This window comes from Lonchura striata, chromosome 7 (genome assembly GCF_050655825.1).
Source record: "Lonchura striata isolate lonStrDom1 chromosome 7, ASM5065582v1, whole genome shotgun sequence".
Taxonomy (NCBI): domain Eukaryota; kingdom Metazoa; phylum Chordata; class Aves; order Passeriformes; family Estrildidae; genus Lonchura; species Lonchura striata.
In genome coordinates this window covers 14,285,858-14,300,436 of record NC_140709.1, presented here as the reverse complement: position 1 = coordinate 14,300,436, position 14,579 = coordinate 14,285,858, and the positions used below count along the sequence as shown (strand labels likewise).

The window sequence follows — 14,579 nt, the reverse complement described above, 5'->3', positions numbered from 1 at the left end:
ACTAGAAAACAGGTATGGGAAGTTTCTCAAGTCCCAAATAAATATATAAATCTATCTGCTCTTGGGCATTTTTCCTCTCCTCAGACTTGGCCGTGGTGACTGCTATAATAGCAGTATGCACAGACTGCCCAGAGAGGCAGTGCCTATGAGTGCCCCCTCATTCACTGCCTGTGGATCTTGGGCAGGATACCAAGAGTCACTCCATAATTTCACTGTACTGGGTCACTTTGCCCTACAGCAGCATGTGCAAGGGGCTGTGTAATCTTTCCACCCACTGTGGTGCGGGGGCGTTAATCTCCCAGTACATGGCATTAATATATTCGGTGACCACAGATATTTTCAAAACACTCCCTTTTATTCCTCCACTAAGTAATGCTATTGCCAACCCTAACTTTTTGTTTCTATTTGTGTTGGTTTTGTTTCTATTTGTGTAAGTTCTATTTGGGGTTTTTTTCTTTGCTTTTTTCTTTATTTTAATTTTACTTTTGGTTGGAGACTATAAAAAAAAATCCTAACAAAGAACATTACTTGTATTCTGAACCTGTCAGTTTTCCAGCTTGCCTTCACAAAGATTAGTAGGTAGGCAAAAAAAAAGTTTCAGTTTTTACAATTGTGTGATTTCAAGACTGAAGGTGTTAATGACAGCACTAAATCTCATTAACCTCTTGATAAAACTGGAAGAGCTGATGAAGCTGGATTTATTGAGAGGTGTCGGAATGTTAAGATTAAAAAAAAGTCTCCTTTTACCAGTAGCTGTGTTGCTGTTTCCTCTTTCCTGATACTTTTACAGCCTCCATGCAAAAAAGGGGTCAGTGAGATCTGGTGTTTCTATGGTAAAGCAAAGTCCTTCTCTCCAGTGTGCAAACTTTCTGGCTCTTTAGGCCCTTAGCAGATAAAAACAAATACAACACAGTGGGAATTTTTTGTGAAGTCTACTGTGGGAGTTGCTATTGCATACTCCCAGTTAGAAATGTCAGTGGCTGTGCTTTTTGAAACAAAGAGGAAAATGGCTTAGAACAGCAAATTCTTGCCTTTTGACTAAGCTCTGCTGACATGTTTAATGCAGACTAAAAAGCAACATCCTTGGTGTTGCAGTGATAACAGAACAAGATCTCTGTAGGAAAAAGTCAGCAAGTTGAGTCCTTCTGAGAGTCAGGTCTGATTGGGACTGGTGGGGCTTGGGCCTGGAGAGAGTCTTCCTGCTCTCTTCCTTATCCCTGCCTCTTGGATATCTAAACTATTTACAGAGCAGTGCCTAATTACCACAGTTCACAACACAGTCTTTTAAGTGAAATGGTCACCAGACTGCCTGAAAGCACCAGGCTGGACATAAGCAGACACTCAGGAGGGCTGGGATGTGTGGTAGTAGCAGAAACAGAGTGAACAAATTGTCCCCTGCCACAACTGAACTGGTTGTGCTTGGCACTCTCAGCTTTGGCTAGGTGGAAGGTCAGGAAAGTATTTGTTGTTCATCTCCTGCTCAAACCTTCCCCCTTTCAGGCAGGGAGAGGAGAGAAAGATTTTCTGAGATCCTATTTCATGGGAGTGGGCATTAAGTCCTTCTGCCTTGGTTTCCCCTCAGAGTGGCAAGGACGACAGCTGAAACAGAAAGTGCACAGATGTGGCAGTGGGCTCTGCCCTGGAACCTGTCTCTGCCTGTCCCACCTCACTCTCTGAGCTGGCTTTTTCTCTAGAAGGGCTTGTGACCAGGCTGATGTCTGGCTTTGGCTCTGGCTGGCAGCAGTCAGGGCTATCAAGTGCCAGAAGTTGCCTTCCAAGCAACATAAATCCCACTGGTGAGGAGATCCCTGGGCAGACTAAGGACTGAAGAATATTTCAATGCTCTACCTGGGGATGAGAGCACTAGCTGAGCCACAGGCTCTGCTGGATGCATCCCTGATTCCTACAACTACTTTAGAGTGAACGTTGCCTGTTACTGGCTTTGCCTTTGCCTTCGGATGTCACAATATTCATGCACTGCTTTCTAGCTTCTTTGACCTTATAAACAAGTAAATGAGAGAGGGAAAAAATGTTAATGATATTCAGCACATCTGAAAAACTAACAGCATTCAATGATGCATCATCTCCCAGCTTTCACATTTCCTGGGTTGTTTCTGGTTCCAGTATAGTTTGGAAGTTAGAATAAGATAAAGCCAGAGGGTGGACTTATTGTTGTTTTTTTTTTTTTTTTCCTTTTATTCCCTTTAAAATGGTTGCATTAGAAACATTAATAAAGGTGTTTTAAGGCAGAATGAGTCTCTATGATCATTGTCTTTTATTCAGCATAAACTGAATAAAAGACTTTTTTTCTGTTTTAAAAGACTTTTTTTCTGTTTTGTGCAAACCCTCTTGAAATGTTGAGTTTTTCAGTGAGTGTAGCAGTGAAACAGGGATTTCTGGGTGGAAGCATCATGACCCCTTCTCCCCTTGCCTGTTCCTCACCAGGTCTTCTTAATTTCTGAGTATCTCCCAGATGTGTCTTTTTACAGAGGAATCTTTTTCCCCTGGTCTTGAGTACAGAGCCTTAGCCTTGCCTCTGGCAGCAATGAGCAACCCTTTGACAGGTGAAGCTAGCTGGAAAGTAGGAGCTCCTACTGTGGTTTGCTCTTGAGTCAGGAGAGAAATGGAGAGTGAAAGGATGCTACCCTATATAATGGAGAGTGATTCCAGGATTCAGAACTGCAAAATATTTTAAGCCTTTTCTCCCATCATTCCTGTCACTATATAACTGTCACTAGGGAGCAATAAACTGGAGTTCTTTAAGCTGACACAAAGAAGATAAATTTTGATTTCATAGAAGGTGTAGGAATATGACTACAGGCTGGTAGGGAGATTCAGCATCCATAGTTTGTGGTTTCTTTACAGAGGCCTGTGGTATTGTGAAATTCCTGCTGTTGTTACAAATACAGACACTTGTGCTGACCTTCCAAATTGCTCATGCAGGTTTTTTTTCCATTCTACATCCCACTGCATGGCAGAATACTGTGCTGCTGTAGATTACAGGATAGAAACATTTTAATTACAAAACTTTAAATCAGGGCACTGAGGAGGTGACCTAGGGCATGTGTAGCAAAGGGCATGTGCTTGTTGCTGGTTTCTGCTGTCAGCAACAGAAACCAAGAGCATCCTTTTCATCACTGAAACCTGACAGAATTGTCCATCAGTGTTGGGATCTCTCAGTGTCTAGGTCCAATGAACAGATCAAATTTAAACTCTCATCTGGGAGAAGGAGATCTGTTCTGGAGTTGAGGCTGGCAGCCAGCCAGGGATTGCGCTTGTGTGAGACCACAGAAACCAAGATGTGCTGCAGAAGCCCTGCAGCCTGGCCTCCCTCTGGCACAGCTCATGCTTTGCATACCCTTCCTTGCTTCTCCAGTCAGCTTTGTGGGAGAGCTGTAACAGCCAAGGATGCAGAACTCCTTTCTTCCTCATAGGAGACAGGGCTTTGGCATGACCTTACCTCAGCACAAAGTCCCCAAGAGGGAGGATTCTTCTCTAATGCCATCTGGGATGGATTGGAACTCTTTCTGATATCTGTCAAGGGACCGAGGCCCCTGTTACCTTCATCTGTATCCAAGTTGGAGGCTGAACTGCCTGACCAACTCCATTCAGTTTTTGAAGTCAGGGAAATTTAAAGAACTTGAAACACATTAGTGGTTGTTTGAATTACTTGCTGAATGTATAAATGGGGAAATCCATTGAGAGAACCTGAGAGGAACACATTCAACCTAAAAGATCACCTGTGGTGCAACCCTGGTTCCTGGGAGACTCATTTGGGATGCTGGTTACTCCATGCCAGAATTTTGCCTGGTCTCCCAAAGCAATGAAAAGAGTCACAGTTGTTCCAGCCCTGCAGGGTACTTGTCTGTGCTGGAGCTGACAATCTCCCTTCTCTGTTGCTAAGGCTGAAGAGGAGTTAGTAAAGGCTCAGAAGGTGTTTGAAGAGATGAATGTTGATCTGCAGGAGGAACTGCCTTCACTATGGAATAGGTGAGTGCTAGATCACAATTGGATCACAATTCATCTTAGTCTAGACTGGGTGTCTGCTTTTTTTTTTTTTTTTTGACCATTTATGTCTGCCCTAGATTCCCCCCAGCCACAGGTTCACTCTTGTGCATTACTTAATGGTTTTTCTGAGAAACAAGATTTTACCATGCTTTGTCTGCTTAATCCCTTTGCCCTACCAACTCTGCTCAACTTTCTTGAAAGACTTGAGAGACCCAGATATTGTGGTGATGAAAAGGGAGGTGAAACAAAGACCAATATTTAGCTTGGAGGATGAACTGTAGGGCAGCAGAAGCTGATTTATGGGGACAACACAGTGGAAAACTGGCAAAGTCTTCTTAGCAGTGTCCCAGTTTCTTATTTTTAAATGCGGTGGTCATGTTCAGGTTGACAGTGCTGGTCTGTGGGGGTTGATTGAGAAACTGGGCAGCAGCAGGGTGGGAAAGCAAAGTGTTGAGTTCTGTCTTCACTCCCCTTTGCACCAGCCTGAGTCGGGACTCCTTGCTCCCAGCAGCCTGCAGGCCTGGCTGGGAAGGAGCTGGGGGGACAGAGCCATCTGGGGGTTCCCTGTGCAGAGCCCTGGTGCTGCTGGCCCTGGACAGCCTCTCCCTCCTGCTGTTGCCTCTTCGGCTGGCTGCTGGTAGAGCACTCTCTGTTGGCAGCTGGCAGGCTGGGCAGCTGCTGGCATTTTCAAGTGCCACAGGTTTTTCACAGGCTCCAGCTTTCCAGCTGATCCTTCTGCTTCCCTGTTGCTCTCTGTGCTATCCTTTGCTTTCTTACTCTTTCTGCCCATGAAGCAAACAGTTCATGCTTGTTTTTGATTCCCTGATGGTAAGGGACTTCTGGATGAATTAATATGTCCCCCTGCTAATTCTTCCAGCACTCTCTGCATCACAGCCTCTATCCTTCTTTTTTTTCATCTTCCTACTGCTGGTGCTTTTTATTGCTTTTTTCCTCCCCACCCTATACCCCTCTCTCCCTTTACCCAGCATAAATTCAGTTCCTGTCTTACTTGGTCTTTTCTTTTCCCTGGACTTGTCGGCCTTTGCTCATTGATCCATTTCCTTGCCATCCTCTCTTCTCACATGTACCATATCTGACAGAGTTGAGTTTGCATGGGAATGGTGGGTGGGAGGTAACAGAAAGGGCAGGATTAGAAGATTTTGAGAGAGCATTGTGTCCATTAAGTTCTTCTGTCCTGTTTTTCATTTGGCAGTCGTGTTGGTTTCTATGTCAACACATTCCAGAGTATAGCTGGCCTAGAAGAGAACTTCCATAAAGAAATGAGCAAGGTAAGGCAACCAACAGCTTATCCTTCTTACTGTCTCTTCACTGTTAATAAAAGAAAAACAAAACCAAAGAAAAAACAGACAAAAAAAAACCCAACCACTAAAAACCCCCAAATCTCAAGCTAAAAAAACAGCTGTAGACAATGTCTCTATGCTGAAGCATAATACAAACCCTTCACTTTTTTCTGAGCCACCTGGGACAAAGGCAGTCTGACATAGTAATGTAAAGGGATGGAGCACAGGGGAGAGACCACAGGGCTATGGGCAGCAGTGGAGAGTTCATGTCACTTGACAGCACTCACTTCCAGATCCACAGAGGAAAGGGAAGCCGCTCTTAGACCTATCTCTTGCTGCCATTTTTAGTTTATCGACATTGTGAATCTGTAACCTATAACCTGGTCAGGCTGAGCATGTTTTCCTTCCCCTCTGCTGCCTGGCAGCCAGTTGCTGTGTACCTTCATTGTACCCAGGTGTGGGGTTAAAACCAGCAGGGAGCCTGCAAGTCGACTGAAGACTGAAACATGCCTCACTCCAGTCTCTCAAAAAGGCTCTCCCCCACAGTACCTCTTTGCTGGTTTCTCTCCTGCCCTGTGACCCAAAAGAAGGCATTTAAGTACTTAGTGTGGGCCTTGTATGGGCTACCAGTGTGCCTTGAGTTGGGAATCACAACAGAAAGCAGTGTTGGCAAGCCAGATCCTGGTGCTGTTTGGCAGCCCCCACAGGAGACGTCAGCACCAGTCTGTGGGAAAGTCCCCATTGCCACTGTCATTTACAAATATGATCTTGTTCTTTCAGTTAAGAGCTAGAGAAATCCTGAATTCCTTAGGTCTGTATGCTGCTTGAAAATGTAAATGTTGCACTAATCTTGGGGCGGGACTGAGAGCCCAGCTGGAAAACCCTTATATTCCCTCTGCTCCCTAATGTCATCCTGCCAACAAAACAGCCACTAAGCAACAGGAAACATTATAGTCCTTCAACTCCCAGCAGTCAGGGGCCCTCTGCCTTGGTGTAACACATCAATTTTGAGCCCTGATGACATTTTATGGGGTCTTTTCCAGTTAATGGCCTGCTCTTCTCCCCTGAGGGATGAACTAAGTGTTACGAATAGGAGGATTGTTACAATTACTAGTTTGTTGCTGCTAATTTACATTCAACAAAACATGGGAAAGATGCTTGTTAGACAGGAATTCTCTTGTATGATTTTTCTTGTCAGGGTATTTTCCTTCTTGAGAAATTTTGTATGAGGGCAGGGCTTTTGCTTTGTTCCATAGGAACCATCTGTTTCTTATTACTGCCACAGTATCCAATTAATTGCTGGTGTTGCCTGCAGGATGCCTCCAACCTTGATTTCATGGGATCCCTCCTCCTAGCAGTGATAAATCCGGCTCTTGTCTTGCTCATAGATTTGCAGTTTCAGAGTAGGAGTGTCTGGAGTGTCTGTTGCAGCCTTCAGTGCCAGGGGGAGTTTAAACCCTAATATTGCATTTCTCAAAGACATCCAGTCCTGCCCAAGCCTAGATGGCCCAGGCAGCTGGTGAAGTTAAGGGTTGTTCACCTGAAACCTTTGGCTCCACAGTGGAAATGGCCATGTCCCAAGCTTTGGTGAGCAGGCCTGAGGAACAGCTTTTGGCTACAAATCCTGAGTTAAGCTCCAGCTGAAGCACACAGATCTTAGGTAAACAATCAGCCTGCTTCTGCAGTGGTACCTGGCAGCATGCTGGTGGGCCCAGGTGATAGGGAAGCAAAGAGGGTGATCTGTAAGGAAGACAGAGCATTCCCAGAAATGCCAGCAGCTCTTTGACAGCTCAAGTGCTGTAGCACTGCATAGCTCACAGAGCAGTGGAAACGGGTTTAGAGCTGTCCTCTCTTGGGATGAGGAACTGTGCATGTCCTACCACAAGCTTGTGTTTAGTCAGTCTGTGCAGGCCAGCCCAGGCTCTCTTCTGGCATCCAAGCTTCTTTCTCATTCTTTTTCTGTCTTTTGTGTTTGTATTTTGCAGTTGAACCAAAATCTTCATGATGTCCTGCTGGGTCTAGACAAGCAGTACTCAGGCAATGCCTTCCCTGTTAAAGCACAACCCAGGTCAGTAACTGTGGGTAGTGTCTTTCCCTCAGCAGGGGAGGTGGGACAGAGATATTTCTACCTACCCAGGGGTGTTGAAACCTCCAAGCTGTCAGTTGCAAGTGATTTGCCCACCTGCCAGTGCCTTCCTGAGACTTCCTAGAGTCATGCCCAAGATTACACTTGGACATGATGTAATCCAATACCTCTTACCTTTCTAGGATAGCATCTGGAGGCCTAAACATTCACTAGGTCCTGATATTTGGGCAACTGACTCTCAGCTCTGTTTTTAAAATCTAATTCCAGCTACTGAACTGCCCTTCTTTCTGAGTCCAGTTGCCCAGCACCTGTCCTGTTCTTTCCCTCAAAAGCTCCCACCATGTACCTGCAGCTTGTCAGTTTGAGCACCAAGAGACCATTTTCCCTTCTTTGGCCCTCCAAATTTGGAATCACTATTTTGCCAAAGCCCATCCTGTTTACCCAGCTGCACTGAGTTTTTTCCTTCCTGTGTGTTGTGGAAGTAGCTGAAGCATCACTAATACAAGGCCTCCTGAACTCAGAGCACTTCCAACCCATGTGTGTACAAGGAGTGAGTGTCCTCTGGGCCTTCAGTTTTCTTTCCTCAGCTGGGTCCTGTCCTGTATGTGTAAGTGCAAGTCTGCACATTCCCTAGCACTGAGAAGGGAGGGAGGGGTTGGGCTCTGGATTAGGCTGACTGGCTCCCATCCAAGTGCACGAGTGATGAAATAGTGTTGGGCTCTGGCTTCCAGCTGCTGCTAATCCCATGTGCTGGGTGAGCAGGAGCACAGCCCAGGTCCTCAACTGGTGTGTTGATGGAGGGACGTGGTGAAATCAGCATGAAGTAAGAGCAAGTTGTGGTCTGAGTGCATTGGTTTAGAAGGAGTAGATCAGCTGTTGAGACCTCTGTGCTCCCATGTGTCTCCTCCCAGTTTAACCTGTTGCAGTCATGCATAGATGACTTGCATGTCTTCTCCCAGCAATTCTTCCAGTGTGGTGTTTGCCACTCATCTAAAGATAGAGGAGGTTTGAGATGAATTTTAGCCCCTGAATTCTGGATTGCTGACAGCCGATTTGAGTGATGCTAGTTGGAATGCTACCTGTGAAAATAATGTCTTCTTCCCAAGTTACCATGTGGTGTCTGTTGGTATCACAACCCAACCAGACTGAAGCCTTGTGAGGAGGTTGTGGTGCTCATCCTCTTGTTGCCATAGGCTGTGTTGTCTCTGTTAGCAGCATCCTTCAGGGTCCTTGGAGGAGGATGAGGTAACAGGACAGATGAAGGCTGTAGCTTTTGCTTTGCCCAGCTTCTTTTTCCTCTTTTCTCTGTTCCTTGGGAAACTGATTGTAGGCAGTAGTGGCAACCTGGCCCAGAGATGTTCCTGCTGTTGTGGCAGAAAGTTTCTGGCCTTAAAGAGCTCTCAATGAACAAATCACCTGTTTTTACAATTTCCCCCCCCCCCCCCCAACCTGCTAGCTTCCTCTGGGGCTGTAATGATTGTCTCAGCTGCAGTTCTGTGCCCTTTGTCTGGCTAGGAGACCACGTGGCCCTAAAACCCAAAGCTGAGTGCATGCACAGGGGTCCCTGTGTGGGCAGCAGTCTGAGTGCTGCTTCATCACCTGCATCTCACCTTCATCTCAGCTGAGGTGCCAGACCTGTCCCAGAGTGAATCTCTTCCTCCTGAGCACAGTGGAGCATGGTGTTGTAGGAGGATACAGCAAAGACTTGCCAGGGTAGTTCTGCAGTGACCAGGAAATGCTGTGAGGCACTTCTGTGTCTGCTGCACATCTGGCCTCTCGTTGTGGTGCAGGGCTGGGGCAGGAGTGTGCAGGAGGAAATAGCCCTCACTCATCTGATAGCTTATTGTGGTCTGCTGTAGGAGCAGATACTTCCCTGACCCTTTTCTACTGGGAAGGGGATTGGAGATTGATACAATGGCAGGAAATGATTGAAGAGGTGTGAGAAGAGAGGACGTTATCTGTGCACATCATTATGGCATTCATGTGAGGCCCTACAGAAATACTACTGTGGCTGATGTATCTGGAGCTGGCAGTGTAGCACAGTAGCTGGTGTATTTCTGGGAACCTCAGACGAATGTTTGGGATTTGCTTCTGAAAGAGTCTGAACTCTGAGAAGCCTCTGAGTTCAGGGCTCTGATGCATAAAAGACCAAGAAGATCTGTGGGATTATCCTGGTATGATTGGGCAAACTGGAAAAAGATGATGTAGAAAAGCTGTTGAGTTGGTTCCATGTATAAGACTGCACAGACTACATAAGAAAAGAAGAATGGGGAGCTTGTTTCTTTTGCAGCAATATTCACAGGGGAGAATGAGGAGCTGTGAAAGGACATTTACAGTACTCTGGTGGTCTGTACAGTTTCCTTTTTCTTCTTTTCCATTTGCACCCTGGCCCCATATTCCAAAATGCAGGGAAATTTCTAGTTTGCTTATATATATATAGATATATATGTATATCTTTGACAGGCATAAAGAACCTTCTTCTACTTTGTCCAAACCAGGCTATAGCTTTCTAGTAAAGGAGGGAAGTGTGTATGTGTGTACTCATGTGTGTGTTTGTGTGAGAGAGAGAGAGAGGGAGAAGAGATCATGTCATTTTAATTGCAGTGAGTTTTGTGGCACCAGCTAAATGGGTACTTGGAAGCTTAACTTTTCCTCCCTGGTTTGACTGTGCCATCCTGTAACTGAAATGATTTGCGTGCCATCCTCAACAGAAAGAAAACTAAACTGTTCGCCAGGCTGAGGAAAAAGATGAGCAGGTACCGGTATGGAGAGCAGCATTTCGATACATGTTTCATTTAGTTCCTAAAACTGGAGAGGCTGTTGCTGGACTCTAACAGCCTGGCACGTGTTAACCCTGTGGTGGGAGAGGGGTCCTTTGCATGATATGATGTGTTCGTGGCCTGCTGGGTCCTGCTGAGATCTCTCTGTGTCTGGATAATCCCATTAACTGCTTGTGTGCCTGGTTTGAATCCTTGCTTCTTTTCCTATCTAAGAAGGCAGTGTGAAAACTCAGGGATTGTCTGTCCAGTTGGTTTTGTGTGATGGAAAATGCAGTGCTGGGTTTTCCATGGAAATATAATCAATTCTGGTGTTTGACAGCTTCTAGTTTTACCTAGTGGGTGTGTCCTTTTGAACAGGTCTGAAATGCTGCATTCTCATCCCCTGCCTAGCCAGGGAGGACCAGTAGGCAGGTCTTTCACACTCAGAAGTCCTGTCCTATCTACCTGTTGCAATTCAGAGAATGATGAGGTGGAAGAAAGATGCTTCCAGCTTTGCTCCTTATTTGCTCTGTTGTTGAGGATCCTCACTATCTTGCTCTGTCCATTTCAAATTTTGTGCAGGATTGGAGGAAAAGGAAGCCTCTTGGCTTGTATAAAGACTAATGTCTGCATCTTGCCTTCAAAAAAGTGATGGCATTGATTAGCTGGATTGCTACAATGCCTGGAGTTACTGTAGATCAAGGACTCTGACATGAACATCCTCTGCAGCAAAGTGGGAACTACTGGATAATGGCATGGAAAATTCCTCTGATTTTCATTTTTCTTACTTTTTGGTTGGTGCTTCCTCCATGGGACCCTTACAGGGAGAAAAAAAATTATAATCATCAAGATGGTGTCCTGCCAGCAATAAAAGAAAGTGCTGGTGGATTTGGATCCTTGTATTTCCTGATCTGGTTTCCCACTAACTAGGGCAAGTCATGCAGCCCTTCTCTTTGTGTCTGCTGTGCATACTTTGTAAAATGGGAATTTGGAGAGTGAAGAGTGGTAATTTCACAAGGAAGCTGATGGGCAGACTTAGATGTTTATATCTTCAAGTGCAAGTAGTAAAGCACTATATTGTGTTATTACTATTCTGAGGTTTTCTACTGTAGGAAAAGGAGGATTCACTGGAGTACTTCTCTGGATGTCTGTCTCTGATCTTGGTTGGACTGATGTTTTATCTGTACCAGGCAGGAAGTCTAATATTTCCAGTCACTGAGAGTGGATGGATTATACAACAGAGGGAACCAGTAAATCTCCCCCCGATGAGTTCTACTCACAATGGGCTCCTGCTCTGCCTTGGTAAAGTCCAACTGTTCCAGCAGTTAAGGTACCTGAGATGGGCTCTGCTGGGGGCTTCTGCTGTCAGAGCAGCTGCTGGGGTCACAGAGAAATGTGCAATCCCTAGTGCAGAGGAGGAGGATCTGGAACTTGGTCAGTCTTTGATCTGCCGCAAGAATGTACATTTGTGCCACCATATGTTTGGGTATGTAGGTTCTTTTTTCCTTCTTTCTCCTACCCGCTCCTTTTATTTATTTATTTTTTATTTCTAAATAATTCTCCAGCGTGCTCTGGTGGTAAAAAATTAATTACCTTTGGCTAAAAGGCCAAGTGTGAGCCTTAAGTGAGATGCCAACCATTTTTTCTTTTTTAACTTGAGAACTTGGCAGGACATGACTGATCTGTTTTTACTATATAGGAAAGTAGGTTTTATTCTCTGTAGGATTGTTACAAATGCAAGGGAAACTTGTCTGCAGATGTTACTCTGCCCTTCCAGAACAAATGAGGCAGCACCATGGATTGTCTGGGAGCTCAGCAGCACTAAAAGAGGCTGGGGGATTTTGGCTTTCCCTTCAGCTGTATTAGACCCAGCTCTCTTTCCAGCTCTGTTTGCAGAAGAAAGTTGACACCCCTTTCCTTTTATTGCCTGATATTCCTGGAATTGGCATCACTTCCCATTTGCTCATGGGAAGGAAAAAGAGCAGTGACCTTGTTGTTTTGGCTTGCTTTTACTGTGGTGCTCAGATTTGGTCAGTAGGTAGAGTCCCTGCACTCTTGCTTTTTCCTGTGTTTTCTGGAGCAAACACTTATCTGGAGACCAGTCTTTGCTCTGTGTGGGGAGTGTGTGCTCTCTGGGGACACGTGAAGGACAGAGGATCCTGGTGACCATCTCACTTGATGCTGGTTGCACTGGCTAAATTTGGCAAAGCTGCAAAGCAACAAGTGCAGGAATGAAGGTGCTGCTCAGGGGCTGAAAAAGGCTCAGCCAAAATTAGCAGTGGCATTTTCCTAGGGGGACTGGCCAACACATCAAACAAGCTGTAAATAGTAGTGACTTAATGAAGGCTTTAGTGTTGGGCCCTCACAGCCTGATGCTTCCCCTCTTCCTACAGGGGCTGACTCACATGGGAGTCTTTTACCAATATATCTCCAAATTAAGGCACTGCCGGGCACTGGAAATAAGTCACTGCAAAACTGTTCCATGGCCTTTAGAAAATAAGCCTGAACTCTTTTCTTACTGGGAGAATTGTCCTTTTCAAGACCCTAGAAGGAAAAGTCAACCCTTGTCTTGGTAGGCCAGCTGATAGGCAGTAGTCCCTGAATTCCCAGTGTGGTCTGGGCATTTGGGAAGTCCTGGCACTCCAGATGTAGATCACTGTGTCCCCCATTTTCTCCAAAGTGATTTCGGCTCCGAGGGAGGTAACATATACTTGTTTTTCCCTCAACTCTGGCATTAGAGGATGTTCTTTGACGTTTCCTGGTAACTCCTGTTTAGATCAGGACTTTACCTTCACCCTCCAACAATTACTACTTTTAATCTGTAGCACAACTTGGTAAATTTCTTTACAGACTCCAGGTATTGAAGTGATTTCTTGGAACTTCTGAGGAAGGACACTGTTCAATCAGACTTAAGAGCTGCAGGGGTTGGCATACATGTTCTTTAGTCTCTCCTCCTCCCTCTTCCTTCTTCATGTGCCTCTTTCTCCCTTGGTGTGTGTGCCCCTGGTTGAGAGCTGCTGGCAGAGAATGTCATTGGGTTTGTTGCATCATGTTGGTGTGCTGTTGGCATCAGTGTCATCAGAAGTATTCAACCTGCATGTGGACCTGAGAAGAAGTGTTTTGTGGGGAAATGTGTCTGTGGGGTGTGGATATGGGGGGAGAAAGTTGGGGGAATGGGTGAGGGCAAAGTGAATGAAGAGGGAATGGGATGGGGAGCTTGAAAGCTGGAATGCTGAGCAGGATGCTTGCTTGTGAGAGGAGTTTGTTGAAATGTCTTGCTATCCTTTCTTCCTCTTGCTATCCCCTACTTGCAAACAAATGTTTAGGAATGAGACCATCATGCATGTTGGCCAGTGACCACCACAACTCAGGCATCCGAGTGTGAGTGGATGTACATGTCTGAGGCTCTGGACTCTCTTGGGACAGAGCAAAGTAATAAATTACTTGATCTCCCTGCAGAATCGGATCTGCCTTGCTTTAGTGCTGGTTCTATGCCAGGATTTAGTATCTCAAGTTGTTGGAAAGGGTCTGTTTCTTTCAGCTTCTCTCAAGGCCTTGAATTTCACAGGAAATGTGACTTTAAGTGGAGCCAAATATCACTCCCTGTAGATGAGGTTGTATAGCCCTTTTGCAATATGCTATGATATTACATTTTCATATCTGTATGATTTTGCCAAACTGTAATCACTTCTGCTAAAGTATCCTCCAGCAGTGAATTTGCCCTGTTGAAATTCTCAGGTAACCAATTTTTTACTAAATCTCTCATGATTCTGTATTTTGAAGCACAGACTTGACAACCAGCCAGGGCACGCCTGTAGGGAAAGGCATGTGCCTCTTGCCATTCCTTTGAAAAATCTGCCCAAATCTGTCCAAGCTGTGAAACAACAAATGCCATTGGCATATACTTCTTGCATCTTAATTTCCTTAAGAATCCATCTTGACTGTGTGTCAGAAACAGTCTTAGAATAAAGACCAACTAGGGAGACCTTTCATAATAGAGAAATCTCTATTAGTTGGCAGAGCCTCACTGTTCCTTTGCTGTCTGGAATGATCTGTGAAACCTCTGGCTACTTTGCCTCTCTACTAGCTTAGTCAGCTCATAAAACAGCAAGGAATAAAATATTCTGTGATTACAGCCTTAGTTCAGGTGTTGTGAATCTATTAGTCATAACCCATGCAGATGTGATTAGACCACCACACAGAAAAATTCTAATCTGTGGTGTTTAAAACTAAATGAGCAGCACTGAACTCCTTTCCCCATCTGCCTCCCCAGTATTAAAGACTAATTTAATGTCAGACACTCATGAAAATCTAGCAAAATAAAGGATGCCTGCTTGTTTTGTTTTTGTTTTTCTGTGCTTGAGGCAAGTATATAAATTCTGTAGGCATTTAGTGAGTAGCCTGCTACAAAGTAATGCTGCTGCA

At 45.1% G+C, this 14,579-nt stretch overlaps 1 protein-coding gene across 19 annotated transcripts in view; it reads left to right on the top strand.

The window, feature by feature from the left end:
• Positions 1–14,579, top strand: part of BIN1 (bridging integrator 1) — an 88,142-nt gene that overhangs the window by 54,267 nt on the left and 19,296 nt on the right. For 9 of the 19 annotated variants that reach the window (XM_021526166.4, XM_021526162.4, XM_085584228.1 and 6 more), the window contains 3 exons: positions 3,905–3,990; positions 5,222–5,297; positions 7,295–7,377. In XM_021526166.4, the coding sequence (XP_021381841.3) occupies positions 3,905–3,990; positions 5,222–5,297; positions 7,295–7,377 (245 nt within the window). Of the gene's footprint in view, positions 1–3,904; positions 3,991–5,221; positions 5,298–7,294; positions 7,378–10,106; positions 10,158–14,579 lie in introns of all 19 variants that reach the window. The other 10 variants (XM_085584221.1, XM_085584227.1, XM_085584224.1 and 7 more) reach the window with 2 other exon arrangements.